The sequence below is a fragment of the Thalassophryne amazonica genome, chromosome 3, assembly GCF_902500255.1.
Source record: "Thalassophryne amazonica chromosome 3, fThaAma1.1, whole genome shotgun sequence".
NCBI classification, from domain to species: domain Eukaryota; kingdom Metazoa; phylum Chordata; class Actinopteri; order Batrachoidiformes; family Batrachoididae; genus Thalassophryne; species Thalassophryne amazonica.
Genome location: NC_047105.1, coordinates 10,914,484 through 10,942,083, shown reverse-complemented (window position 1 = coordinate 10,942,083; position 27,600 = coordinate 10,914,484). Strand labels below are relative to the sequence as shown.

The following is a 27,600-nucleotide window of genomic DNA, read 5'->3' as shown; positions in this document are numbered from 1 at the left end:
ATAGAAACAACCAGGCTTGGGGAGTAACAGAATACATGTAACGGCGTTACATAATTAGAATACCCCCAAAAAAGTAACTGTATTCAGCTACAGTTACAGAAAAAAGACGTATTCAGATTACAGGTATATTTAGTAAAATGGAGATTAGTTCGCAGGATTACAATTTTAATGCATTTTATGATATTATCTGCATATAATATTTTTTTTTCTTTGAAATGAAAACGTCCCTTCATGGACAGCGACATGACGTCTCCTAACCGGGCAAAATATTGATGAAGTACCCAGATGTTAATGTATTTTCAATGTAGATCCGCGACTGGACACACTCAGAAAAATGCTCGCAAAATACATGTTAAAATGCCATTTTGACCTGGATATTGAGCCAGTAAAATTAAATGACATTAAATTATGTCAGGAAAGTATTAAACTTACTCTGACACACACACATTCCCAAATATTAGTGTTGAAAGTTACACGGATCTGCGCTGTTCCAGCTGCTGAGCTGAGGCGTCCTGCTGCAGCTGCTGTTCAACACGGCTCGTAAAACCATTACAATACATTTATATATATATATTATATTTTTACACAAGTATCCTTTATTGACCGAGTTTCATTCATGAAGTCAGTGGTGTGGGTACACATCTCTATGTGTGAGTGTGACCGTGAGCGGCACAGCGCGGGTCATTATAATCTCATTATTTTAAGGTGCAAATTAAAAAAAATCCCCAGTCTTATCAAACAATTTTAATCACTAACGACAAGTATTTTAACTAGACATTGGTCTAGCAGGAAAATATCAACTAGACATAAGTGAACAGTTAATGATCCGTGTCATCGGGCGACACGGGTACGGCAGGAGACATACAGCTGTTTATCATCCAGTTATCACGGACAAAGTAACAAGAAGAACCAAAACCACTTACTTATGGAAGGAAATATTGTCTCCCTTGTTTCTCCGTTTGTGGCTTTGCCAACATGCGCAGCTTTCCGGCATATTCCACCTGTTTCTTGAACTTCTATGCACACAAATCACTAACTTGCCCAGAATTAAAATGCCGATCACGCCTCCTTACTGACAGGATTTACTTAATGGTTTTCATTATGCTTTTGTTCTTATTTTGAAAGTTCAATAAGTGGACTGATATGTTAAACATGGTGCGAATTTACTGAACAAGTAGTAGACTTATTTTTTGTTTTGTATATTGTTCTGCCACTTTTAATTACAAATTCATCCGCACACCGCCTGAGTTTTCATTATCCTTCATTTGTTTGGCATTTTTTTTGTTGAAAATTTAGCAGGTGAACACTGGGTGTGTTTAAAACAATAAAATAAGAGTATGCCATGTAAAAGAAACAGTTTTATTTTTGCTTAATAAACTGTACTATGTGGTCAAGACTATTTATATTTAGTTTCTTTTGTCTGTATTAGCATATTTGATATTGGAGTAATCCAGAAGTAATTGAAAGTAATCAAATTACATTACTTTAATATTATGGTACTTGGATTACGTTACTGGCTACATTTTTCAACAGGTAACTAGTAACTGTATCAGAATACATTTTTAAAGTAACACTCCCAACCCTGGAAACAACAACTATAATAGTAATAATAACTAATAATCAGTGATGCCGGTAACGCATTACTTAGTAACGCATTACTCTAATCTAACCACTTTTTTTTAGTAACGAGTAATCTAACGCATTAATCTTTCCAAATCAGTAATCAGATTAAAGTTACTTCTCCATGTCACTGTGCATTACTATTATTTTTGCATTGTGGGTCGATAGCAGCATTAAACTTGGTCCGTGGGCAGGAGGTCAGGGTTCAACTGAACTGCCCACTTTAAGCGAGCTGTGAGCTTTTCATCCGCGGTTTTCTGCAGCAGCTATGACTTGTCCTCACCTCTTAAAGCGCGGTGACAACAGCACACTTGCACTAAGCTTTACAAAGACATTTTTATGCTTTTTTCTCCTTTATTTAGAATCCTGAGCTGAGCCGCTCCGTATCTGCTCGCTAAAAACAGCTGATCCTCCGGTACGCGTCAACAACTAACACTATTTTCCACTCAAATGCACCTAAACACTCTTTCTGAGGACCACATGACGTGAAAACCCAATAAAACTTTCTTACCTGTAAATCTGGTCATGTTTTTTGCATAAATAAATGTTATCCATTCTTTGTGCTCAAACGCCAAAGCAGGGGCGAATCCAGATGGATTCTCTGTTCTTCACCTCCATGTAACAGCTGATTCAACAAAGTTATACTTTCTATAGTCTGAAGGAATTTATAGTCTTCTGTGGCTGTGAATGCACACTTGTCATGGGTGACTTGGTGGCTTCCCTCACTTATCTATTCCTTACATAGCCACAAGTCAATGCACAACATGTATGTCTTAAAGGGTACTTATTACTTATACAGAACATTATTTTGGATTTTCTGTGTGTGTGTGTGTGTGTGTGTGTGTGTGTGTGTGTGTGTGTGTGTGTGTGTGTGTGTGTGTGTATACACTGAACTGCACGTTTCTCCATCAGTGACTGTCTTTGCATTTTGATCTCCAGACCTGAAGGACATGTCTCCGATGATCCTGCGGACAAAAGGTCCTGCCAAGCTGCCAGCGGGCTACAAACTCAACATGCACATCACTCAGAGTGAAGCAGAGCATGTCAGAGTCTTCAGATCCAGATCTGCTCAACTTGAGAACTACCCTTTGCGTGAGTATGGCTGCTGTCAACCGTCCCAATACAGCTGGTGCAACATGTGTGTACATTATCTGGTCTGAAAACATTTTACCGTCTGGTGTCCTGATTTGCAATCTTAAATGTTACCACACAAATAATTTCATTATTATTATTATTATTATTATTATTATTATTATTATTATTATTATTATTAATATGTATATGTCCTTCAGATTTTTTTTGAGTAAATGCTTCAGGGGAGCATTAGCATGGCTAAAACCCTTCAGCTTCTGGGGGGGGGGGGGGGCTCCCCCTCCCCAGACCCCTCACCTTTTTAAGCATTTTTCTTTGTTTCCCCCTCATATGCCTGGAAGCTCCTCACCATCTAACCATGTCCTTTAGGTCCTTCAGACTTTTTTCAGTAAAATGGTTCTTGGGAGCATGAGCATGACTACAGCCTTTTAGCTTCTGGGGGGTGGTGATGCCTTAATTTATTTGGCTTCATGCTGTCCGCTGCCAACATTTTAAGACACAGCGGTCTTTCCTCGTCTCCCACCGTAGTGTGAAAAAAGCTCTACATAGAGCTGTGTTCCATTATGCAAGAGTCCTCAATACTCCCTGAGCACACTCTTGACACTGAGAGCGCCACTGCCACCTACTGCAGTGGATGCACAATTACACTTTTTTCTTGTACGGAAAAAAAAGCATGTTCCCTGCGGGGAGCGCGCCCCACTATTTGAGAAGGACTGACCTTGTTTGACCTTTACTTTGGAGACCAAGCATTCAGTACTGTCAAAACTATTCCATTTAGTAATCCTGTTAACTCACCAATAATTTGCATCACTATTTACCAAAATTAGAGCAACTCTTTACCTTTTGACCCCTGTACAAACTGAAATTGATCTTTGTCACCATTCTTGCCGTTTTTACCCCAAAGCTTCATAACATTCAGTCATAGATAGTCCAAACTATACCTTTTTGTAATCTTTATAATCAGACAAGTAACATGATATAGTTTTCAATTTGATTAGAGCATTTTAAAAATTTGACCCCTGTGTAATTCTTCAATTGACCCCTACCTGGCCATCTATTGAAAATTCAAGTGGCCAGTCGTTTTTTTTAAAAAAGTCTAGTGTCTAAGCTGTGCTGAATTTGATGCTTGTATCACCATTTGAAGGATTGTTTCAATTATCTGCTGCACTAACAAGTCAACAGAGCATGAACCAGCTGCTGTCTGTTAGCTTAAACATGTATATATATATATATATATATATATATATATATATATATATATATATATATATATATATATATATATATATATATAAGGTAACCCAAATTAAAGGAGAAATGCTGCTTTTAACAACCTAATTTCTGGCATAAAATACGGTTGTTTACTCATCAGTATAAGTTTGGTGTCATTAGAAGTCCATAGTTCAAACTACGTGTTCAGTTCAAATCTGAAGCAAACATTTTTCTTCTTCTTCTTCTTCTGCGGCTTTTACTGGCAGCTTGCAATGTCAGTGCACTACCGCCACCTACTGGACTGAGGTGTGATCACTTTGGGATGTCAATGGACAACTAAACTTACAAAGAAAAAAAAGCACAAAACAAACAAAGCAAAGCAAAACAAACAAACAAAACTAAAGTCTCCTTGCAAGTTGAGTTATTTTCAGAAAATCTATAACTGCTTTGGCTGTGAAATGAGCACCAGGTAAACTAAGTAAGTGGTGGAATGAAACAGAGTTCTTCGTTACCCTCTTAAGTTCCTCTCTCTCTTCAGAGTACCGGCTACATGTCAGGAGTACGTGCTGTAGTGTTTCTGCCTCTCTGCAGTACGGACTCATCCCCGTCTCGTGCTTCCCTATTGTGTGGCCAGTTCTTAACCTGGTGAACCAGGTGTCCTCCTGGCGTGTGAATGAACTGACTCTTTTAAGTGCTACCGTTTGTTGGATACTGTATAGATGTCTGCCCTTCTCCCCCTTATCCCATTTGCCTTGCCAGAGTTTCTGAGTACCGTCTTTGATTATTGCTTTGAATTCTGACTTACTAAGTGGGACCGGTACCTCTACTCTCTCTGCCTTAAGTGCCCGTTTTGCCAACTTGTCTGCCTTCTCATTGCCCTCAATACCGGTATGTGCTGGAACCCAAGTGAAATGTAAAATGAGCTTTAATGGAGTCAATCTAAAAATCAACTGAAGAACTTCATCTAGAAGATCCTGTCTACATGCAGAATTCCCAGTCTGGATGCTCATCAAAGGACATAGTACAAATCACAGTTTTATATCAATCAATCAATCAACTTTTTTCTTGTATAGCGCCAAATCACAACAAACAGTTGCCCCAAGGCGCTCCACATTGCAAGGCAAGGCCATACAATAATTATGAAACACAGTCTACGTCTAAAGCAACATAACCAAGGGATGGTCCAGGGTCACCCGATCCAGCCCTAACTATAAGCCTTAGCGAAAAGGAAAGTTTTAAGCCTAATCTTAAAAGTAGAGAGGGTATCTGTCTCCCTGATCTGAATTGGGAGCTGGTTCCACAGGAGAGGAGCCTGAAAGCTGAAGGCTCTGCCTCCCATTCTACTCTTACAAACCCTAGGAACTACAAGTAAGCCCGCAGTCTGAGAGCGAAGCGCTCTAATGGGGTAATATGGTACTACGAGGTCCCTAAGATAAGATGGGACCTGATTATTCAAAACCTTATAAGTAAGAAGAAGAATTTTAAATTCTATTCTAGCATTAACAGGAAGCCAATGAAGGGAGGCCAACACGGGTGAGATATGCTCTCTCCTGCTAGTCCCCGTCAGTACTCTAGCTGCAGCATTCTGAACCAACTGAAGGCTTTTTAGGGAACTTTTAGGACAACCTGATAATAATGAATTACAATAGTCCAGCCTAGAGGAAATAAATGCATGAATTAGTTTTTCAGCATCACTCTGAGACAAGACCTTTCTGATTTTAGAGATATTGCGTAAATGCAAAAAGGCAGTCCTACATATTTGTTTAATATGCGCTTTGAATGACATATCCTGATCAAAAATAACTCCAAGATTTCTCACAGTATTACCAGAGATCAGGGAAATGCCATCCAGAGTAACGATCTGGTTAGACACCATGCTTCTAAGATTTGTGGGGCCAAGTACAATAACTTCAGTTTTATCTGAGTTTAAAAGCAGGAAATTAGAGGTCATCCATGTCTTTATGTCTGTAAGACAATCCTGCAGTTTAGCTAATTGGTGCGTATCCTCTGGCTTCATGGATAGATAAAGCTGGGTATCATCTGCGTAACAATGAAAATTTAAGCAATACCGTCTAATAATACTGCCCAAGGGAAGCATGTATAAAGTGAATAAAATTGGTCCTAGCACAGAACCTTGTGGAACTCCATAATTAACTTTAGTCTGTGAAGAAGATTCCCCATTTACATGAACAAACTGTAATCTATTAGATAAATATGATTCAAACCACCGCAGCGCAATGCCTTTAATACCTATGACATGCTCTAATCTCTGTAATAAAATTTTATGGTCAACAGTATCAAAAGCAGCACTGAGGTCCAACAGAACAAGCACAGAGATAAGTCCACTGTCCGAAGCCATAAGAAGATCATTTGTAACCTTCACTAATGCTGTTTCTGTACTATGATGAATTCTAAAACCTGACTGAAACTCTTCAAATAGACCATTCCTCTGCAGGTGATCAGTTAGCTGTTTTACAACTACCCTCTCAAGAATCTTTGAGAGAAAAGGAAGGTTGGAGATTGGCCTATAATTAGCTAAGATAGCTGGGTCAAGTGATGGCTTTTTAAGTAATGGTTTAATTACTGCCACCTTAAAGGCCTGTGGTACATAACCAACTAACAAAGATAGATTGATCATATTTAAGATTGAAGCATTAAATAATGGTAGGACTTCCTTGAGCAGCCTGGCAGGAATGGGGTCTAATAAGCATGTTGATGGTTTGGATGAAGTAACTAATGAAAATAACTCAGACAGAACAATCGGAGAGAAAGAGTCTAACCAAATACCGGCATCACTGAAAGCAGCCAAAGATAACGATACATCTTTGGGATGGTTATGAGTAATTTTTTCTCTAATAGTCAAAATTTTGTTAGCAAAGAAAGTCATGAAGTCATTACTAGTTAAAGTTAATGGAATACTCAGCTCAATAGAGCTCTGACTCTTTGTCAGCCTGGCTACAGTGCTGAAAAGAAACCTGGGGTTGTTCTTATTTTCTTCAATTAGTGATGAGTAGAAAGATGTCCTAGCTTCACGAAGGGCTTTCTTATAGAGCAACAAACTCTTTTTCCAGGCTAAGTGAAGATCTTCTAAATTAGTGAGACGCCATTTCCTCTCCAACTTACGGGTTATCTGCTTTAAGCTACGAGTTTGTGAGTTATACCACGGAGTCAGACACTTCTGATTTAAAGCTCTCTTTTTCAGAGGAGCTACAGCATCCAAAGTTGTCTTCAATGAGGATGTAAAACTATTGACAAGATACTCTAACTCCCTTACAGAGTTTAGGTAGCTACTCTGCTCTGTGTTGGTATATGACATTAGAGAACATAAAGAAGGAATCATATCCTTAAACCTAGTTACAGCGCTTTCTGAAAGACTTCTAGTGTAATGAAACTTATTCCCCACTGCAGGGTAGTCCATCAGAGTAAATGTAAATGTTATTAAAAAATGATCAGACAAAAGGGAGTTTTCAGGGAATACTGTTAAGTCTTCTATTTCCATACCATAAGTCAGAACAAGATCTAAAATATGATTAAAGTGGTGGGTGGACTCATTTACTTTTTGAGCAAAGCCGATAGAGTCTAATAATAGATTAAATGCAGTGTTGAGGCTGTCATTCTCAGCATCTGTGTGGATGTTAAAATCGCCCACTATAATTATCTTATCTGAGCTAAGCACTAAGTCAGACAAAAGGTCTGAAAATTCACAGAGAAACTCACAGTAACGACCAGGTGGACGATAGATAATAACAAATAAAACTGGTTTTTGGGACTTCCAATTTGGATGGACAAGACTAAGAGACAAGCTTTCAAATGAATTAAAGCTCTGTCTAGGTTTTTGATTAATTAATAAGCTGGAATGGAAGATTGCTGCTAATCCTCCGCCCCGGCCCGTGCTACGAGCATTCTGACAGTTAGTGTGACTCGGGGGTGTTGACTCATTTAAACTAACATATTCATCCTGCTGTAACCAAGTTTCTGTTAGGCAGAATAAATCAATACGTTGATCAATTATTATATCATTTACCAACAGGGACTTAGAAGAAAGAGACCTAATGTTTAATAGACCACATTTAACTGTTTTAGTCTGTGGTGCAATTGAAGGTGCTATATTATTTTTTCTTTTTGAATTTTTATGCTTAAATAGATTTATGCTAGTTATTGGTGGTCTGGGAGCAGGCACCGTCTCTACGGGGATGGGGTAATAGGGGGATGGCAGGGGGAGAGAAGCTGCAGAGAGGTGTATAAGACCACAGCTCTGCCTCCTGGTCCCAACGCTAGACAGTCACAGTTTGGAGGATCCCAAAAAATTGGCCAGATTTCTAGAAATGAGAGCTGCTCCCTCTAAAGTGGGATGGATGCCGTCTCTCATAACAAGACCAGGTTTTCCCCAGAAGCTTTGCCAATTATCAATGAAGCCCACCTCATTTTTTGGACACCACTCAGACAGCCAGCAATTCAAGGAGAACATGCGGCTAAACATGTCACTCCCGGTCTGATTGGGGAGGGGCCCAGAGAAAACAACAGAGTCCGACATTGTTTTTGCAAAGTTACACACCGATTCAATGTTAATTTTAGTGACCTCCGATTGACGTAACCGAGTGTCATTACTGCCGACGTGAATTACAATCTTACCAAATTTACGCTTAGCCTTAGCCAGCAATTTCAAATGTCCTTCGATGTCGCCTGCTCTGGCCCCCGGAAGACAATTGACAATGGTTGCTGGTGTCGCTAACTTCACATTTCTCAAAACAGAGTCGCCAATAACCAGAGTTTGATCCTCGGCGAGTGTATCGTCGAGTGGGGAAAAACGGTTAGAGATGTGAACGGGTTGACGGTGTACACGGGGCTTCTGTTTAGGGCTACGCTTCCTCCTCACAGTCACCCAGTCAGCCTGCCTTCCCGACTGCACGGGGTCTGCCAGGGGGGAACTAACGGCGGCTAAGCTACCTTGGTCCGCACCGACTACAGGGGCCTGGCTAGCTGTAGAATTTTCCACGGTGCGGAGCCGAGCCTCCAATTCGCCCAGCCTGGCCTCCAAAGTTACGAATAAGCTGCACTTATTACAAGTACCGTTACTGCTAAAAGAGGCCGAGGAATAACTAAACATTTCACACCCAGAGCAGAAAAGTACGGGAGAGACAGGAGAAGCCGCCATGCTAAAACGGCTAAGAGCTAGTAGCTACGCTAAGCTAGCGGATTCCCAAACAGGGAATCCGACACTAGACAGGCTGTGGAGCAGCACAGGTAACGCACGACAACAGTGCTAAAATAAAATAAAAATCCACTAGACAGGCTGTGGAGCAGCACAGGTAACGCACAACAACAGTGCTAAAAAATAAAATAAACTAAAAATAAAAATCCACTGGACAGGCTGTGGAGCAGCACAGGCAACGCACGACAACAGTGCTAAAACAAAATAAAAATCCACTAGACAGGCTGTGGAGCAGCACAGGTAACGCACGACAACAGTGCTAAAACAAAATAAAAATCCACTGGACAGGCTGTGGAGCAGCACAGGCAACGCACGACAACAGTGCTAAAAAATAAAATAAAAATAAAAATCCACTGGACAGGCTGTGGAGCAGCACAGGCAACGCACGACAACAGTGCTAAAACAAAATAAAAATCCACTGGACAGGCTGTGGAGCAGCACAGGTAACGCACGACAACAGTGCTAAAACAAAATCCACTGGACAGGCTGTGGAGCAGCACAGGTAACGCACGACAACAGTGCTAAAACAAAATAAAAATCCACTAGACAGGCTGTGGAGCAGCACAGGTAACGCACGACAACAGTGCTAAAAAATAAAATAAAAATAAAAATCCACTGGACAGGCTGTGGAGCAGCACAGGTAACGCACAACAACAGTGCTAAAAAATAAAATAAAATAAAAATAAAAATCCACAGGACAGGCTGTGGAGCAGCACAGGCAACGCACGACAACAGTGCTAAAACAAAATAAAAATCCACTAGACAGGCTGTGGAGCAGCACAGGCAACGCACGACAACAGCGCCAAAAAAAATAAAAATCAAAATCCACTGGACAGGCTGTGGAGCAGCACAGGTAACGCACGACAACAGTGCTAAAAAATAAAATCAAAATCCACTGGACAGGCTGTGGAGCAGCACAGGTAACGCACGACAACAGTGCTAAAAAATAAAATAAAAATAAAAATCCACTGGACAGGCTGTGGAGCAGCACAGGTAACGCACAACAACAGTGCTAAAAAATAAAATAAAATAAAAATAAAAATCCACAGGACAGGCTGTGGAGCAGCACAGGCAACGCACGACAACAGTGCTAAAACAAAATAAAAATCCACTAGACAGGCTGTGGAGCAGCACAGGCAACGCACGACAACAGCGCCAAAAAAAATAAAAATCAAAATCCACTGGACAGGCTGTGGAGCAGCACAGGTAACGCACGACAACAGTGCTAAAAAAAAAAAAAAAAAAAAAAAAAAAAATGGCTATATGGTTATATGGTTATATGGCTTAACTTCCCCCACCCACTGTAGCACCATAATAATGGCCATAATTTCAATCAATCAATCAATCAATTTTATTTATATAGCGCCAAATCACAACAAACAGTTGCCCCAAGGCGCTTTATATTGTAAGGCAAGGCCATACAATAATTACGTAAAAACCCCAACGGTCAAAACGACCCCCTGTGAGCAAGCACTTGGTGACAGTGGGAAGGAAAAACTCCCTTTTAACAGGAAGAAACCTCCAGCAGAACCAGGCTCAGGGAGGGGCAGTCTTCTGCTGGGACTGGTTGGGGCTGAGGGAGAGAACCAAGAAAAAGACATGTTGTGGAGGGGAGCAGAGATCAATCACTAATGATTAAATGCAGAGTGGTGCATACGGAGCAAAAAGAGAAAGAAACACTCAGTGCATCATGGGAACCCCCCAGCAGTCTACATCTATAGCAGCATAACTAAGGGATGGTTCAGGGTCACCTGATCCAGCCCTAACTATAAGCTTTAGCAAAAAGGAAAGTTTTAAGCCTAATCTTAAAAGTAGAGAGGGTGTCTGTCTCCCTGATCTGAATTGGGAGCTGGTTCCACAGGAGAGGAGCCTGAAAGCTGAAGGCTCTGCCTCCCATTCTACTCTTACAAACCGTAGGAACTACAAGTAAGCCTGCAGTCTGAGAGCGAAGCGCTCTATTGGGGTGATATGGTACTATGAGGTCCCTAAGATAAGATGGGACCTGATTATTCAGAACCTTATAAGTACGAAGAAGAATTTTAAATTCTATTCTAGAATTAACAGGAAGCCAATGAAGAGAGGCCAATATGGGTGAGATATGCTCTCTCCTTCTAGTCCGTGTTAACACTCTAGCTGCAGCATTTTGAATTAACTGAAGGCTTTTCAGGGAACTTTTAGGACAACCTGATAATAATGAATTACAATAGTCCAGCCTAGAGGAAATAAATGCATGAATTAGTTTTTCAGCATCACTCTGAGACAAGACCTTTCTAATTTTAGAGATATTGCGTAAATGCAAAAAAGCAGTCCTACATATTTGTTTAATATGCGCTTTGAATGACATATCCTGATCAAAAATGACTCCAAGATTTCTCACAGTATTACTAGAGGTCAGGGTAATGCCATCCAGAGTAAGGATCTGGTTAGACACCATGTTTCTAAGATTTGTGGGGCCAAGTACAATAACTTCAGTTTTATCTGAGTTTAAAAGCAGGAAATTAGAGGTCATCCATGTCTTTATCCATGTCTTTATCCATGTCTTTATCCTGCAGTTTAGCTAATTGGTGTGTGTCCTCTGGCTTCATGGATAGATAAAGCTGGGTATCATCTGCGTAACAATGAAAATTTAAGCAATACTGTCTAATAATACTGCCTAAGGGAAGCATGTATAAAGTGAATAAAATTGGTCCTAGCACAGAACCTTGTTGGAACTCCATAATTAACCTTAGTCTGTGAAGAAGATTCCCCATTTACATGAACAAATTGTAATCTATTAGATAAATATGATTCAAACCACCGCAGCGCAGTGCCTTTAATACCTATGGCATGCTCTAATCTCTGTAATAAAATTTTATGGTCAACAGTATCAAAAGCAGCACTGAGGTCTAACAGAACAAGCACAGAGATGAGTCCACTGTCTGAGGCCATAAGAAGATCATTTGTAACCTTCACTAATGCTGTTTCTGTACTATGATGAATTCTAAAACCTGACTGAAACTCTTCAAATAGACCATTCCTCTGCAGATGATCTGTTAGCTGTTTTACAACTACCCTTTCAAGAATTTTTGAGAGAAAAGGAAGGTTGGAGATTGGCCTATAATTAGCTAAGATAGCTGGGTCAAGTGATGGCTTTTTAAGTAATAGTTTAATTACTGCCACCTTAAAAGCCTGTGGTACATAGCCAACTAATAAAGATAGATTGATCATATTTAAGATCGAAGCATTAAATAATGGTAGGGCTTCCTTGAGCAGCCTGGTAGGAATGGGGTCTAATAGACATGTTGATGGTTTGGATGAAGTAACTAATGAAAATAACTCAGACAGAACAATCTGAGAGAAAGAGTCTAACCAAATACCGGCATCACTGAAAGCAGCCAAAGATAACGATACGTCTTTGGGATGGTTATGAGTAATTTTTTCTCTAATAGTTAAAATTTTATTAGCAAAGAAAGTCATGAAGTCATTACTAGTTAAAGTTAAAGGAATACTCGGCTCAATAGAGCTCTGACTCTTTGTCAGCCTGGCTACAGTGCTGAAAAGAAACCTGGGGTTGTTCTTATTTTCTTCAATTAGTGATGAGTAGTAAGATGTCCTAGCTTTACGGAGGGCTTTTTTTATAGAGCAACAGACTCTTTTTCCAGGCTAAGTGAAGATCTTCTAAATTAGTGAGACGCCATTTCCTCTCCAACTTACGGGTTATCTGCTTTAAGCTGCGAGTTTGTGAGTTATACCACGGAGTCAGGCACTTCTGATTTAAAGCTCTCTTTTTCAGAGGAGCTACAGCATCCAAAGTTGTCTTCAATGAGGATGTAAAACTATTGACGAGATACTCTATCTCACTTACAGAGTTTAGGTAGCTACTCTGCACTGTGTTGGTATATGGCATTAGAGAACATAAAGAAGGAATCATATCCTTAAACCTAGTTACAGCGCTTTCTGAAAGACTTCTAGTGTAATGAAATTTATTCCCCACTGCTGGGTAGTCCATCAGAGTAAATGTAAATGTTATTAAGAAATGATCAGACAGAAGGGAGTTTTCAGGGAATACTGTTAAGTCTTCAATTTCCATACCATAAGTCAGAACAAGATCTAAGATATGATTAAAGTGGTGGGTGGACTCATTTACATTTTGAGCAAAGCCAATTGAATCTAATAATAGATTAAATGCAGTGTTGAGGCTGTCATTCTCAGCATCTGTGTGGATGTTAAAATCGCCCACTATAATTATCTTATCTGAGCTAAGCACTAAGTCAGACAAAAGGTCTGAAAATTCACAGAGAAACTCACAGTAACGACCAGGTGGACGATAGATAATAACAAATAAAACTGTTTTTTGGGACTTCCAATTTGGATGGACAAGACTAAGAGTCAAGCTTTCAAATGAATTAAAGCTCTGTCTGGGTTTTTGATTAATTAATAAGCTGGAATGGAAGATTGCTGCTAATCCTCCGCCTCGGCCCGTGCTACGAGCATTCTGGCAGTTAGCGTGACTCGGGGGTGTTGACTCATTTATACTAACATATTCATCCTGCTGTAACCAGGTTTCTGTAAGGCAGAATAAATCAATATGTTGATCAATTATTATATCATTTACTAACAGGGACTTAGAAGAGAGAGACCTAATGTTTAATAGACCACATTTAACTGTTTTAGTCTGTGGTGCAGTTGAAGGTGCTATATTATTTTTTCTTTTTGAATTTTTATGCTTAAATAGATTTTTGCTGGTTATTGGTGGTCTGGGTCCAGGGACCGTCTCTACGGGGATGGGGTAATGAGGGGATGGCAGGGGGAGAGAAGCTGCAGAGAGGTGTGTAAGACTACAACTCTGCTTCCTGGTCCCAACCCTGGATAGTCACGGTTTGGAGGATTTAAGAAAATTGGCCAGATTTCTAGAAATGAGAGCTGCTCCATCCAAAGTGGGATGGATGCCGTCTCTCCTAACAAGACCAGGTTTTCCCCCAGAAGCTTTGCCAATTATCTATGAAGCCCACCTCATTTTTTGGACACCACTCAGACAGCCAGCAATTCAAGGAGAACATGCGGCTGAACATGTCACTCCCGGTCCGATTGGGGAGGGGCCCAGAGAAAACTACAGAGTCCGACATTGTTTTTGCAAAGTTACACACCGATTCAATGTTAATTTTAGTGACCTCCAGTTGGCGTAACCGGGTGTCATTACTGCCGACGTGAATTACAATCTTACCAAATTTACGCTTAGCCTTAGCCAGCAGTTTCAAATTTCCTTCAATGTCCCCTGCTCTGGCCCCCGGAAGACAATTGACTATGGTTGCTGGTGTCGCTAACTTCACATTTCTCAAAACAGAGTCGCCAATAACCAGAGTTTGATCCTCGGCGGGTGTGTCGCCGAGTGGGGAAAAACGGTTAGAAATGTGAACGGGTTGGCGGTGTACACGGGGCTTCTGACCAGACTTGGGACTCCATCGTTTCTTTTTGTTGATACTCCCATCGGTAGAGAAGCTTGAATCTTCGACTGGACTGGGTTGCTTGAGGATGTTTCGCTTCAAATCGCAGAAGCTTCCTCAGCTAATATTCTTGCTCTGGTAGTCTGACTTCTGTCTGACCCTTGTAGAGAAGAACAAACAGAAAAGCTGGAGTTTTAAACCTAACCAGAACCCTCCTACCGAGAGGCAGACTGCTATTGGCTAGTGACTAAACAATTGCTTTAATTAGCACCTATTGTGCTCTTGTTAGCACCCTCTTAATGACAGGGTAGCTGTCCCTCCTAACGATGGGACTGACGCCTCTCCTGATGATGTGAATGACTCATTACCATGAACAAAAGACTGAAACTGCTTTGACCTGAGTACCCCATTGTAAACAGGGGACAAAGCGTGTCTCAGACCCCCTCCCCAGTTAAAGCTGGGTTTCAACTGTTTCACATAGAATGCTTCCTTCACCCCCTCTCAAACCATTTCTATTCTCTGGCTAAGATTTTAACTTCCTTGTCCTCAAACATGTGGTTAGTGTCTTTAAGGTGGAGATGAACTGCAGACTGAGGTTGACCGGTGCCCTCTCTGCGGTGCTGGTATAGCCTTTTGTGTAACGGCTGCTTAGTCTCACCTATATATTGTTCATTACAGTTTTCCTGACATCTGATAGAATACACTACATTGCTCTGTTTGTAACTAGGGATCCTGTCCTTAGGGTGAACTAATTTCTGTCTCAAGGTGTTAACAGGTTTAAAGTAAACTGGGATTTTGTGCTGTCTGAAGATCCTCTGTAGTTTTTTTCCCCTACTCCTGCAAAATAAGGGAGAGACACTCCTCTTCTTCTTGTCTCCGTCTCCTGTCTGTCTGGTCTCTTTGTTCTCTGGGACTTCTGCACTTTATCCAGAGACCATCAGTGTTTACAGTGGCCCTGTTGATTGCAGTCCATACTGTCTGAAAAATGGTTCAAACCAGTTTTTCATTTTAATCTTTCTCCTCGGATGCACGTCGACAAGAGACCAGAAACAGGTAGTGTCATAGGACATCTTCCTCGCCATTTTAATTTGTTGAACAATTGTGTGAACTGCTGCCATCTGTTGGCGATATAGTATCATTTGCACTTGGTGTTGCAGCCATTATTTCGGCAAGGTAAATAAAATCACATCTTATTTGGTTTGAAAAACAATAGGTTTCTATTTGTTGTAGCTGGGGTGCCTGGCGTGCCTGGCTGGCTTTTGTTTGTCTTCTGTTTTCTGTCTTCTGTTTTTCCTTCCAGGTGGCATGCGTTCAGAACTGAGTGGCTGTGTGGCTGAGTTATTAGGACCTCACCCTGATCACCTGAGGATGGTCATGTGCATCTCGTCAGGACTCACAGCTGTGGTGCATCTATATGGATTGGGGCATGGTTGCATTTAAGTCTGGAGTACACAGTGTGTATTTGCAGTCAGTAAATGTGGTGTCCCTCACACCTTATTATATTGAGCTGTTATGTCAGTCGTTTAATCAGCTTCCACTGCAGTGGAGAATTGAACTGGGTGTTCCATGCCTGCAGGGTGGGAAGCTGATTGGTGATTAAGCCAGGAAGTGTTTGCTGTTTATGTACACCTTTGAGTGGTCTCTCTGTGTGTGGAGTGGTGGACTCACATGATGGTTTCTTCCTTCAAAGACTCGGTTGGTCGCGGCCACCTGGGGGGTGTCGGCGGGGTCCTTGGGTCTGAACTGTTCTGGCTCCGGACCGTTTGTGCTGCTGGGAGCGCACCGTTCTTCCACCTCGCCAGACCGCGCACTTATTTGTTATTTAGCACTCACTGTTATGTCGTTAAATTCTGTTATCCTTTGAACCGTGCTCTGCTTATTCTATACTGGGTCAATCAATCAATCAATCAATTTTTTTATATAGCGCCAAATCACAACAAACAGTTGCCCCAAGGCTGGTCGGTTCTCCACCCGCGTCCGACACATAACAATATTCCTAGAAACAATTGGGTGCTTTGAAATTAAGAAATTTAATTAACAAAACATAAAATAAATAAACGATTGGGTGCTAAAAACTAAAAATAAGCAATTGAATAAAATAAAATATAAATAAGGACTAATTGTTGTGTGTGGGCCACCAGAAGAGGAGGTACTGCTGGCCCACCACCAGTGGGCGCTCTGCCTGAAGTGCGGGCTTCAGGCACGAGAGGGCGCTGCCGCCATGGACACAGCCGGGGGTGACAGCTGTCGCTCATTACCTCTTGACAGCTGTCACCCATCTACTCAACATCATCTCACTCCATAAAGACCAGACGTCATCTCCACCTCGTTGCCGAGATATCATACTTCATTGGAGGTAATATCCTCAGCCTTTTGTAAGTCTGTTTATTGTGAGTGTTTGCAGGAGAACCGGTCGTTTTTGAGGAGGCTGTGCAAGACGGCGCTCCTTTTCAGCTGAGACCGCTGCAACGCGCTGAGTGTGAGGTGGAGGTGGCATTCCCACCGTTATTGTTACTGGATGTACACACACCCACACTTGACTGTCTTTGTTCTTCGCCAGCAGTACCAGATCCGACAGTCGGGGACGGTGATCACCTGGGAATTCGGGACTTGGCGGCTCCAGTATTCACCAGGTTCTGGGGCGGCGGAAATCGTGTGGTTCCGGCTCTCCTCAGGACAGACGTCTTCTATCCTCGAGCCTGCCCACACGTCACCTTTGTGTATTGACTGTTGTGATATTCTGAGATTGTCTGCATGTTCGTTGTGCACATTCACAACATTAAATTGTTATATTTTGACTCATCTATTGACCGTTCATTTGCGCCCCCTGTTGTGGGTCCGTGTCACTACACTTTCCCAACAGGATATCTCGGCCAGCGTCATGGACTCCGAGGGGCGTCACCCGGCTGTTGAACGACCAATGGGAGAGCAGGGAGCGCAGGCGTCTGCAGGAGACGTGATTGGTGAGCTGCAGCACATTCTCACCGCCTTTACGGCTCGGTTGGATCAAATGACTGAGCAAAACATCCTCCTGAACCGCAGGGTGGAGGCTCTCTCCGCACAGATGGCGGCGAGCGCTCAGGGCGCTGCTGCAGCTCGTCCTCCTGCCGACCCTGTGCAGGATATAAATGTTCCAGTGGTGGTTCAACAACCCCTCCCACCATCCCCTGAAGCATACATAAGCCCTCCTGAGCCGTACGGAGGTTGTGTGGAGACGTGCGCGGACTTTCTTATGCAGTGTTCGCTCGTCTTCGCACAACGTCCCGTCATGTACGCGTCAGATGCTAGTAAAATAGCTTATGTGATTGCTCTGCTTCGGGGTAAAGCACGCGCCTGGGCTACGGCGCTCTGGGAACAGAACTCACGGTTGTTATCAGCATACACTGGGTTTGTGGGGGAGTTCAGAACAGTGTTTGATCACCCTAACAGAGGAGAGACCGCTTCAACAGTGCTGCTGTCAATGAGACAGGGACGCGAGAGTGCAGCCGCTTATGCAGTCAACTTCCGCATCGCGGCTGCGAGGTCCGGCTGGAATAACGTTGCGCTCCGCGCCGCCTTCATAAACGGACTGTCGTTGGTTCTGAAGGAGCAGCTGGTAGCTAAGGAGGAACCGCGGGATTTAGATGGGCTTATCGATCTCGTTATACGGTTAGACAATCGGTTGGAGGAACGCCGTCGGGAGCGAGGCGAAGGACGTGACCGGATACGCGCCGCCCCTCTCCCTTCCAGGTTCGAAAAGGGGCCGCCCTCCCCACGCTCCACAGCCGCAGCGCTTTGTGGGGCAACAGCTCCCCCTGCTGACGTTGTTAGGGAAATGCACAGGGCCAAAATGGGGAGGCTGATCCGTGGAGAGTGTTTTCTCTGCAGCTCAACTGAGCACACACAGAGAAACTGCCCCAAACGGCCAAAACGACAAAACTCGCCCTTAGAGACTGGGCTAAGGGGGGGTCAAAACATTCAAGTAAGACACACACAAATTGCCACACGACTCCCAGTCACAATCCTGAGCGGGGATTTAACCCTTCAAGCCCGAGCACTGGTGGACACGGGGTCAGAAGGGAATCTGCTAGACAGCAGATGGGCAAGGGAGGTAGGGCTCCCTCTGGTGGCGCTTCCTTCGCCATCACACACAAGACACAACCAGTAACTCTGGTGGTGTCTGGAAACCATCGGGAGGAGATTGAGTTTTTTGTAACTCCTTCTACCTCCCGCGTGATTTTGGGCATCCCATGGATGTTGAAGCACAATCCCCGGATTGATTGGCCGTCTGGGGTGGTGGTTCAGTGGAGCGAAACCTGCCATCGGGGGTGTTTAGGATCCTCGGTTCCTCCCGGTTCACAGGCTAAGGAGGAGGTCAAAGTCCCTCCCAATCTGACGGCAGTGCCGGTTGAGTACCACGATCTTGCTGACGTCTTCAGCAAGGATCTGGCACTCACCCTTCCCCCGCACCGTCCGTACGATTGTGCCATTGATTTGGTTCCAGGTGCTGAGTTCCCGTCCAGCAGGCTGTACAACCTCTCACGACCTGAGCGCGAATCAATGGAGACCTACATCCGGGACTCATTAGCTGCCGGGCTGATCCGGAACTCCACCTCCCCGATGGGGGCAGGTTTCTTTTTTGTGGGCAAGAAAGATGGCGGACTCCGTCCATGCATTGATTACAGGGGGCTGAATGAGATTACGGTTTGCAACCGATACCCGTTGCCATTGTTAGATGCCGTGTTCACCACCCTGCATGGAGCCAAAATCTTTACTAAGCTGGATCTTAGAAATGCATATCACCTGGTTCGGATCCGGAAGGGAGACGAATGGAAGACGGCATTTAACACCCCGTTAGGTCACTTTCAGTACCTGGTCATGCCGTTCGGCCTCACCAACGCCCCCGCGGCGTTCCAAGCCTTGGTTAACGACGTCTTGCGGGACTTCCTGCACCGATTCGTCTTCGTATATCTGGACGATATTCTCATCTTTTCTCCGGATCCTGAGACCCATGTCCAGCATGTACGTCAGGTCCTGAAGCGGTTGTTAGAGAACCGACTGTTTGTGAAGGGCGAGAAGTGCGAGTTTCACCGCACGTCTTTGTCCTTCCTGGGGTTTATAATCTCCTCCAACTCTGTCGCCCCTGATCCGGCCAAGGTTGCGGCGGTGAGAGATTGGCCCCAACCAACAAGCCGTAGGAAGCTGCAACAGTTCCTCGGTTTCGCTAATTTCTATAGGAGGTTCATTAAGGGCTACAGTCAGGTAGTTAGCCCCCTGACAGCCCTGACCTCTCCAAAAGTCCCCTTCACCTGGTCGGATCGGTGCGAAGCCACGTTCAAGGAGTTGAAACGACGGTTCTCTACTGCGCCAGTTTTAGTGCAGCCCGACCCTAGCCGCCAGTTCATGGTTGAAGTGGACGCCTCTGACTCAGGGATAGGAGCCGTGCTGTCCCAGAGCGGAGAGACCGATAAGGTTCTTCACCCGTGTGCCTACTTTTCACGCAGGTTGACCCCGGCTGAACGGAACTATGACGTCGGCAATCGAGAACTCCTTGCGGTGAAAGAGGCTCTTGAGGAGTGGAGACACCTGTTGGAGGGAGCGTCTGTGCCGTTCACGGTTTTCACTGACCATCGGAACCTGGAGTATATCAGGACCGCCAAGCGGCTGAACCCCAGGCAAGCCCGCTGGTCACTGTTCTTCGGGCGTTTTGACTTCCGGATCACCTATCGCCCCGGGACCAAGAACCAGAGGTCGGATGCCTTGTCCTGGGTACACAAAGAGGAGGTCAAAATGGAACCGTCGGATCCACCGGAGCCCATCCTGCCTGAGTCCACTATCGTGGCCACCCTCACCTGGGACGTGGAGAAGACCGTCCGGGAGGCCCTGGCACGGAGCCCGGACCCAAGAACAGGTCCGAAGAACCATCTGTACGTCCCACCAGAGGCCAGAGCTGCAGTCTTGGACTTCTCTCACGGTTCCAAGCTCTCCTGTCATCCAGGGGTGCGAAGGACCGTGGCAGTTGTCCGGCAGCGCTTCTGGTGGGCGTCTATGGAGGCAGACGTCCGGGAATATATCCAGGCCTGCACCACCTGTGCCAGGGGCAAGGCAGTACACACGAAGGCCCAAGGACTCCTCCAGCCGCTGCCGGTACCTCATCGCCCCTGGTCCCACATCGGCCTGGATTTCGTCACGGGCCTCCCGCCGTCCCAGGGCAACACCACCATCTTCACGATAGTGGACCGTTTCTCCATGGCGGCCCACTTCGTGGCCCTCCCGAAGCTCCCAACAGCCCAGGAGACAGCAGACCTCCTGGTCCACCACGTTGTCCGTCTGCATGGGATACCCTCCGACATCGTCTCAGATCGTGGTCCCCAGTTCTCCTCACATGTCTGGAGGAGCTTCTGCAGGGAACTGGGGGCCACCGTGAGCCTCTCATCCGGGTACCATCCACAGACGAACAGACAGGCAGAGCGGGTCAACCAGGAACTGGAACAGACCCTCCGCTGCGTCACATCCGCGCACCCGACGGCCTGGAGTAACCATCTGGCCTGGATTGAGTATGCGCATAACAGCCAGGTGTCTTCGGCCACCGGCCTCTCCCCATTTGAGGTGTGTTTGGGGTATCAGCCCCCGTTGTTTCCCGTGGTGGAGGGAGAGGTCGGTGTGCCCTCGGTCCAGGCCCACCTGCGGAAGTGCCGTCGGGTGTGGCGCTCCGCCCGCTCTGCCTTGTTGAAGGCCCGGATGAGGGCGAAGACCCATGCAGACCGCCGGCGATCCCCGGCCCCTGCTTACCAGCCCGGGCAGGAGGTGTGGCTTTCCACGAAGGACATCCCCCTCCAGGTGGACTCCCCGAAACTTCAGGACAGGTACATTGGCCCCTTCAAGATCCTCAAAGTCCTCAGTCCTGCCGCAGTGAAGCTCCAACTCCCGGCTTCACTGCGGATCAATCCGGTTTTCCACGTGTCACGTATCAAACCTCATCACACCTCACCCCTCTGTGCTCCCGGACCGGCGCCCCCTCCTGCTCGGATCATCAACGGGGAGCCGGCTTGGACGGTGCACCGGCTCCTGGACGTCCGTCGGATGGGTCGGGGGTTCCAGTACTTGGTGGACTGGGAGGGGTATGGACCCGAAGAATGCTCCTGGGTGAAGAGGAGCTTCATCCTGGATCCGGCCCTCCTGGCCGACTTCTACCGTTGACACCCCAACAAGCCGGGTCGGGCGCCAGGAGGCACCCGTTGAGGGGGGGGTCCTGTTGTGTGTGGGCCGCCAGAAGAGGAGGTACTGCTGGCCCACCACCAGTGGGCGCTCTGCCTGAAGTGCGGGCTTCAGGCACGAGAGGGCGCTGCCGCCATGGACACAGCCGGGGGTGACAGCTGTCGCTCATTACCTCTTGACAGCTGTCACCCATCTACTCAACATCATCTCACTCCATAAAGACCAGACGTCATCTCCACCTCGTTGCCGAGATATCATACTTCATTGGAGGGAATATCCTCAGTCTTTTGTAAATCTGTTTATTGTGAGTGTTTGCAGGAGAACCGGTCGTTTTTGAGGAGGCTGTGCAAGACGGCGCTCCTTTTCAGCTGAGACCGCTGCAACGCGCTGAGTGTGAGGTGGAGGTGGCATTCTCATCGTTATTGTTACTGGGTGTACACACACCCACACTTGACTGTCTTTGTTCTTCACCAGCAGTACCAGATCCGACAGTCGGGGACGGTGATCACCTGGGAATTCGGGACTTGGCGGCTCCAGTATTCACCAGGTTCTGGGGCGGTGGAAATCGTGTGGTTCCGGCTCTCCTCAGGACAGACGTCTTCTATCCTCGAGCCTGCCCACACGTCACCTTTGTGTATTGACTGTTGTGATATTCTGAGATTGTCTGTATGTTCGTTGCGCACATTCACAACATTAAATTGTTATATTTTGGCTCATCTATTGACCATTCATTTGTGCCCCCTGTTGTGGGTCCGTGTCACTACACTTTCCCAACACTAATAATAAATAAATAAATAATAAAAATTAAAAAAGATGGTGCTAGGATAAAGCTCAATATGAGGACCTCCTTAACCGCAGGTTCAGTATTTGAGAGAGCTAAAAAGGAAAAGAGGAAACACAGAGAGCAGGTAGCAGCTAAAAGAACAGAAGAACGAGATGAACAAATAACAGAGATAAGTCGTTATTGTGGGATTCTTAAATGGTTTATAGAGAATTAAAAAAATCATTTATAAATGTTTTATAGACATTACATATTTTGTTATTAATAATTATTAAGCCATCTATTTATGTTCTTACCAATGAGGAGCTAATAAAAAAAGAATGCTTAATAATTTGTGAGGAAAAAATGGAAAGACAATAAAACTATGATTTGTAAAGTATTTTTTTCACTAAGGTATAGTGTCTGATTTTAGGTTTGTAAATGGTAAACTATTAATGATCAACTTTTCTTGAATGGTTTATAGAGAATTTAAAAAATTATAAATGTTTTATAAAGACATTACATATTTTTTATTCATAATTATTAAGCCATCTATTTATGTTTTTACTAATGAGTAGCTAATAAAAAAGAAAGCTTTGTAAATGTTTTACAAGTAGTTACTTAAGCATTTACTTATACTCTATAAATGCTTTACTAATGCTTTATAGCATGCAGTTAATATAAAGTGTTACATTATTATTATGTTGGTAGGTATTAAAGGCACTGCGCTGCAGTGGTTTGAATCATATTTTTCTAATAGATTACAATTCGTTCATGTAAATGGGGAGTCTTCTTCACGGACTAAGGTTAATTATGGAGTTTCACAAGGTTCTGTGCTAGGACCGATTTTATTCACTTTATACATGCTTCCCTTAGGCAGCATTATTAGAAAGCATTGCTTAAATTTTCATTGTTATGCAGATGATACCCAGCTTTATCTATCCATGAAGCCAGAGGACACACACCAATGAGTTAAACTGCAGGAATGTCTTTCAGACATAAAGACATGGATGACCTCTAATTTCCTGCTTTTAAATTCAGATAAAACTGAAGTTATTGTACTTGGCCCCACAAATCTTAGAAACATGGTGTCTAACCAGATCCTTACTCTGGATGGCATTACCCTGACCTCTAGTAATACTGTGAGAAATCTTGGAGTCATTTTTGATCAGGATATGTCCTTCAATGTGCATATTAAGTCCCAAGGTACCACCTTGGGGTACCTGAATGTTATGGACTTATGAGTTAAAAGCAGCAATAATGGTGACAAAAGTCAGTTTCAGTTTGTACAGGGCTCAAAAGTTAAAGTTGTGCCAGTTTTGGTAAAAAATGATGAAATTATTGGTTGAGTTAATCGGGTTTTAAAAAGTAAGAGTTTAATTAGTTCATGTTAACCAGACGTGTGGTGCTGTGACTTGTCAATCATTTGTGTCCAATCAGGTTTCAGGGGAGTCCAGCGCAATCCCAGCCTCCGCTCTAGCTCCACCCATGCCAGGAACATTTGACATTTTCTGTTTCACTGTTGACTTAAAATTTGGCACTTCCTGTTTCAGTGTGAGCATGACACTGAGTCCCCGCGAGATTCCATGAGATCTCGTCTGTCAATCCAGGAAGTGTTTGACATTTCCTGTTTCACTGTGGAGTCAAAATTTAGCACTTCCTGTTTGGGGCACAGTGTACCATGAGTGAGCTTTGCTGCTTGTATTATTATTATTATTATTATTATTATTATTATTATTATTATTATTGTTATTATTATTATTATTAATTAATTAATTTTTAATTCTCTGCTCTAAATGTTACAACCTTTGGGATTTTAAAATTTGCTGGAAGTACAACTTTAATTTTTGGAATGGATTGAGAACATTTCAAAATGACATGAAATGCTTTATTTTTCAGTTTAATGTGCAGAATAAAAATAAATAAATAATAAATTTCTGGGTGTTGTAAGATGTGGGGTTGTGACTGCACCTAACCCTTTTCCTTAATCATTTCTGTAAACCTTATACATTGGTGTCATTTTAGCTCCAAAACTGCTCTACAAATACTTTGTGATGGAGTACCCGCTGGTGCTGAGCAGTGAGGTTCTGTGCCAGGAGGTGCCGTACCTCGGCGGAGAGGCAGAGATGAAATACTACGTGGAGGGACTCAGCTTCCTCGACAAAGACTTTGACGGCTTCGTCAGCATCCAGCTCAGCCTGTTAGAACCCATGTACTCGGTAAACACTGCAACATGGGACACATGATTTTTAAAATCTTTGTTTTCATCCAGGGCAGCACAGTGGATTAGTGGTTAACACTGCTGCCTCACAGTGAAAAGTTCGTGGGATAGATTCCCACCTGTGGCTTTTCTGTATGGAGTTTCTATGTTCTCCCCGTGTGTCCCACATCTAAAGACATGATGCAGGTTAGGTGGCGTCCCGTACAGTGTGTACCCTACCTCACACCCTATGACTGCTGGGACAGCCCCCGCCCCATCACCCTTAATTGGAATAAGTTGAGGATGAATGAGTGAGTGAGTGAGTGATGTACTGGGGAGCTTGGCCCTGTCAGACCCAAAACAGTTGAAACTAAAATTTTTAAATGAATTCCAAATTTGCCTGGCAGCCAATGAAGATAGGCCAAAACTATTAGTTTTGTGAGCTGATTTGTTGAGACAAGTAAAAAAATAAAATAAAATAAACATGACAAGTAAATAGACAATAATCCAAATAAGAAGGAAAAGCATGAATAATCATCTCCAGTGTTTGACACCAGCAGTCTGAGTTATTTTAATTTTCAATTTAATTTCAAATCACAACAAAGTTGCCTCAAGGTGTTTCACACAAGTAAGGTCTAACCGTACCAACCCCCAGAGCAAGAACACAGGCGACAGTGGTAGAGAAAAACTCCCTCTGATGTTTTGAGGAAGAAACCTCAAGCAGACCAGACTACAGACACAAGAGACAAAACAAGAAATTATACAGGAAATTTTGGGAGATTTTGGGAGTCCATGCTGGTGTCCATATACAAGGTCTGTCAATAAAGTAACGGTCCTTTTTATTTTTTTCAAAAACTATATGGATTTCATTCATATGTTTTTACATCAGACATGCTTTAACCCTCGTGTGCATGCGTGAGTTTTTCCATGCCTGTTGGTGATGGCATTCGCCTGTGAACACGCCTTGGGAAGGAGTGGTCCCGCCCCCTCGTCGGATTTTCATTGTCTGGAAATGGCGGAATGAAAAGGACTTTTTTTCCATCAGAATTTTTTCAGAAGCTGTTAGAGACTGGCACCTGGAAACCACCTGGACATCAGCCATTTTCCGGCAGATTTCACTTTTAACAAGAGATTTTGTCATGGAAAGCCGCGCCGAGGCTTCATGCGTCACGACGGATTCGCTTTGGAAGTGAGACAAAGGAACACCTCCGTTTCGGCGTGTCAGAGGACAAGTTTGGACATGTCCAGCTCTCCACAATTTCACTGATACTTACTGGACTGGTAAGCATTGAAAGCCGAGATAGACATGTCCAAACTTGTCCTCTGACACACCGAAGCGGAGGTGTTCCTTTGTCTCGCTTCCAAAGCGAAATGGCTGATGTCCAGCTCTTGTGATAACCAGAGAAAGAGCACACGGCGGTCTCGTATCCACAGAGCCATCCGTTTAGAAATGGTCCGGTGGCTTGCAGCTCGGAGCGCGGCTCGCCGAGCGTCCTTAAAGGGGTCCTTAAAGCTGTACTAACAGACCTTATTCTCTGTGAAGCCCGTAAAATTTTCACCGAAAGCCAGATAAATTTTTCGAATGGTTTCCAGGTGCCAGTCTCTAACAGCTTCTGAAAAAATTCTGATGGGAAAAAAGTCCTTTTCATTCCGCCATTTCCAGACAATGAAAATCCGACGAGGGGGCGGGACCACTCCTTCCCAAGGCGTGCTCACAGGCGAATGATGTCACCAACAGGCGTGGAAAAACTCATGCATGCGCACGAGGGTTCAAGCATGTCTGACGTAAAAACATATGACTCAAATCCATATAGTTTTTGAAAAAAATAAAAAGGACCGTTACTTTATTGACAGACCTCGTATCTACTGTATATACGCATACATACATGCATACACATATACACATACAACAGCAAACGGCAAGCACAAACAGTATTAATTAATCAATAAACAAAAAAATTCCAAACACAACCAGACAAATAATAGTGCACAATCCCCCAAAACAATAACAAGATCAGTAAACCTAGTTCATCAGATCACAACAAGTAATTATATTGTTCTTACAGAGCCTTTTAAAGCCGAATAAGGTACCAGATAATTTGATATTATCAGGACAATTATTCCAAACACCTTTAACAGAAATGCAATGGCTTTTTACAGGACTTTGAATCTTTGATTTCTCAAATACTAATATTCCTCTCAAATTCTAACTGGACTCCCTCATGTTAAACAGATCCTGGACATGTCGAGGAAAAAAGTTTGTTTTTAATGTTATAGATGATTTGAACTGGGACATAATCAACCAAGTCTTGGTATAGTCTTGGTAGTCAGATATTGGAACCCCCGGCCCTTACGACGGACGTCCAGGAGCCTGCGTATTGTCCAAGCAGGCTCCCCGTCGATGAGCCGCGCAGGAGGCGGCGCGGGTCCAGGTGTACAGAGGGGCGAGGTGTGGCGAGGCTTGATACGGGACACGTGGAAGACAGGGTGGATCCGCAGTGAAGCCGGGAGTCGGAGCTTCACTGCGGCCGGGTTGATGATCTTGAGGATGGGGAATGGTCCGATGTATCTGTCCTTTAACTTGGGTGAGTCCACATAGTGGGGGATGTCCTTTGTTGACAGCCACACCTCCTGCCCGGGCTGGTACGTGGGGGCCGGGGAACGTCGGCGGTCCGCATGGGACTTGGCCCTCGTCCGGGCCTTCAACAGGGCAGAGCGGGCGGTCCGCCACACCCGGCGGCATCTCCTGAGGTGGGCCTGGACCGAGGGCACACTGACCTCTCCCTCCACCAGCGGGAACAATGGGGGCTGGTACCCCAAACACACCTCAAAAGGGGAGAGGCCGGTAGCAGACGAAACTTGGCTGTTGTGGGCATACTCGATC

The 27,600-nt window shown here is 44.3% G+C and overlaps 1 protein-coding gene across 1 annotated transcript in view; it reads left to right on the top strand.

Moving 5' to 3' along the window:
- The window catches only part of LOC117506334 (protein-arginine deiminase type-2-like), a 55,632-nt gene that overhangs the window by 15,088 nt on the left and 12,944 nt on the right, over nucleotides 1-27,600 (top strand). Inside the window, exons 6-7 of the mRNA XM_034165826.1 lie at nucleotides 2,560-2,712; nucleotides 24,542-24,735. Coding sequence (XP_034021717.1) covers nucleotides 2,560-2,712; nucleotides 24,542-24,735 — 347 coding nt within the window. The remainder of the gene's footprint in view (nucleotides 1-2,559; nucleotides 2,713-24,541; nucleotides 24,736-27,600) is intronic.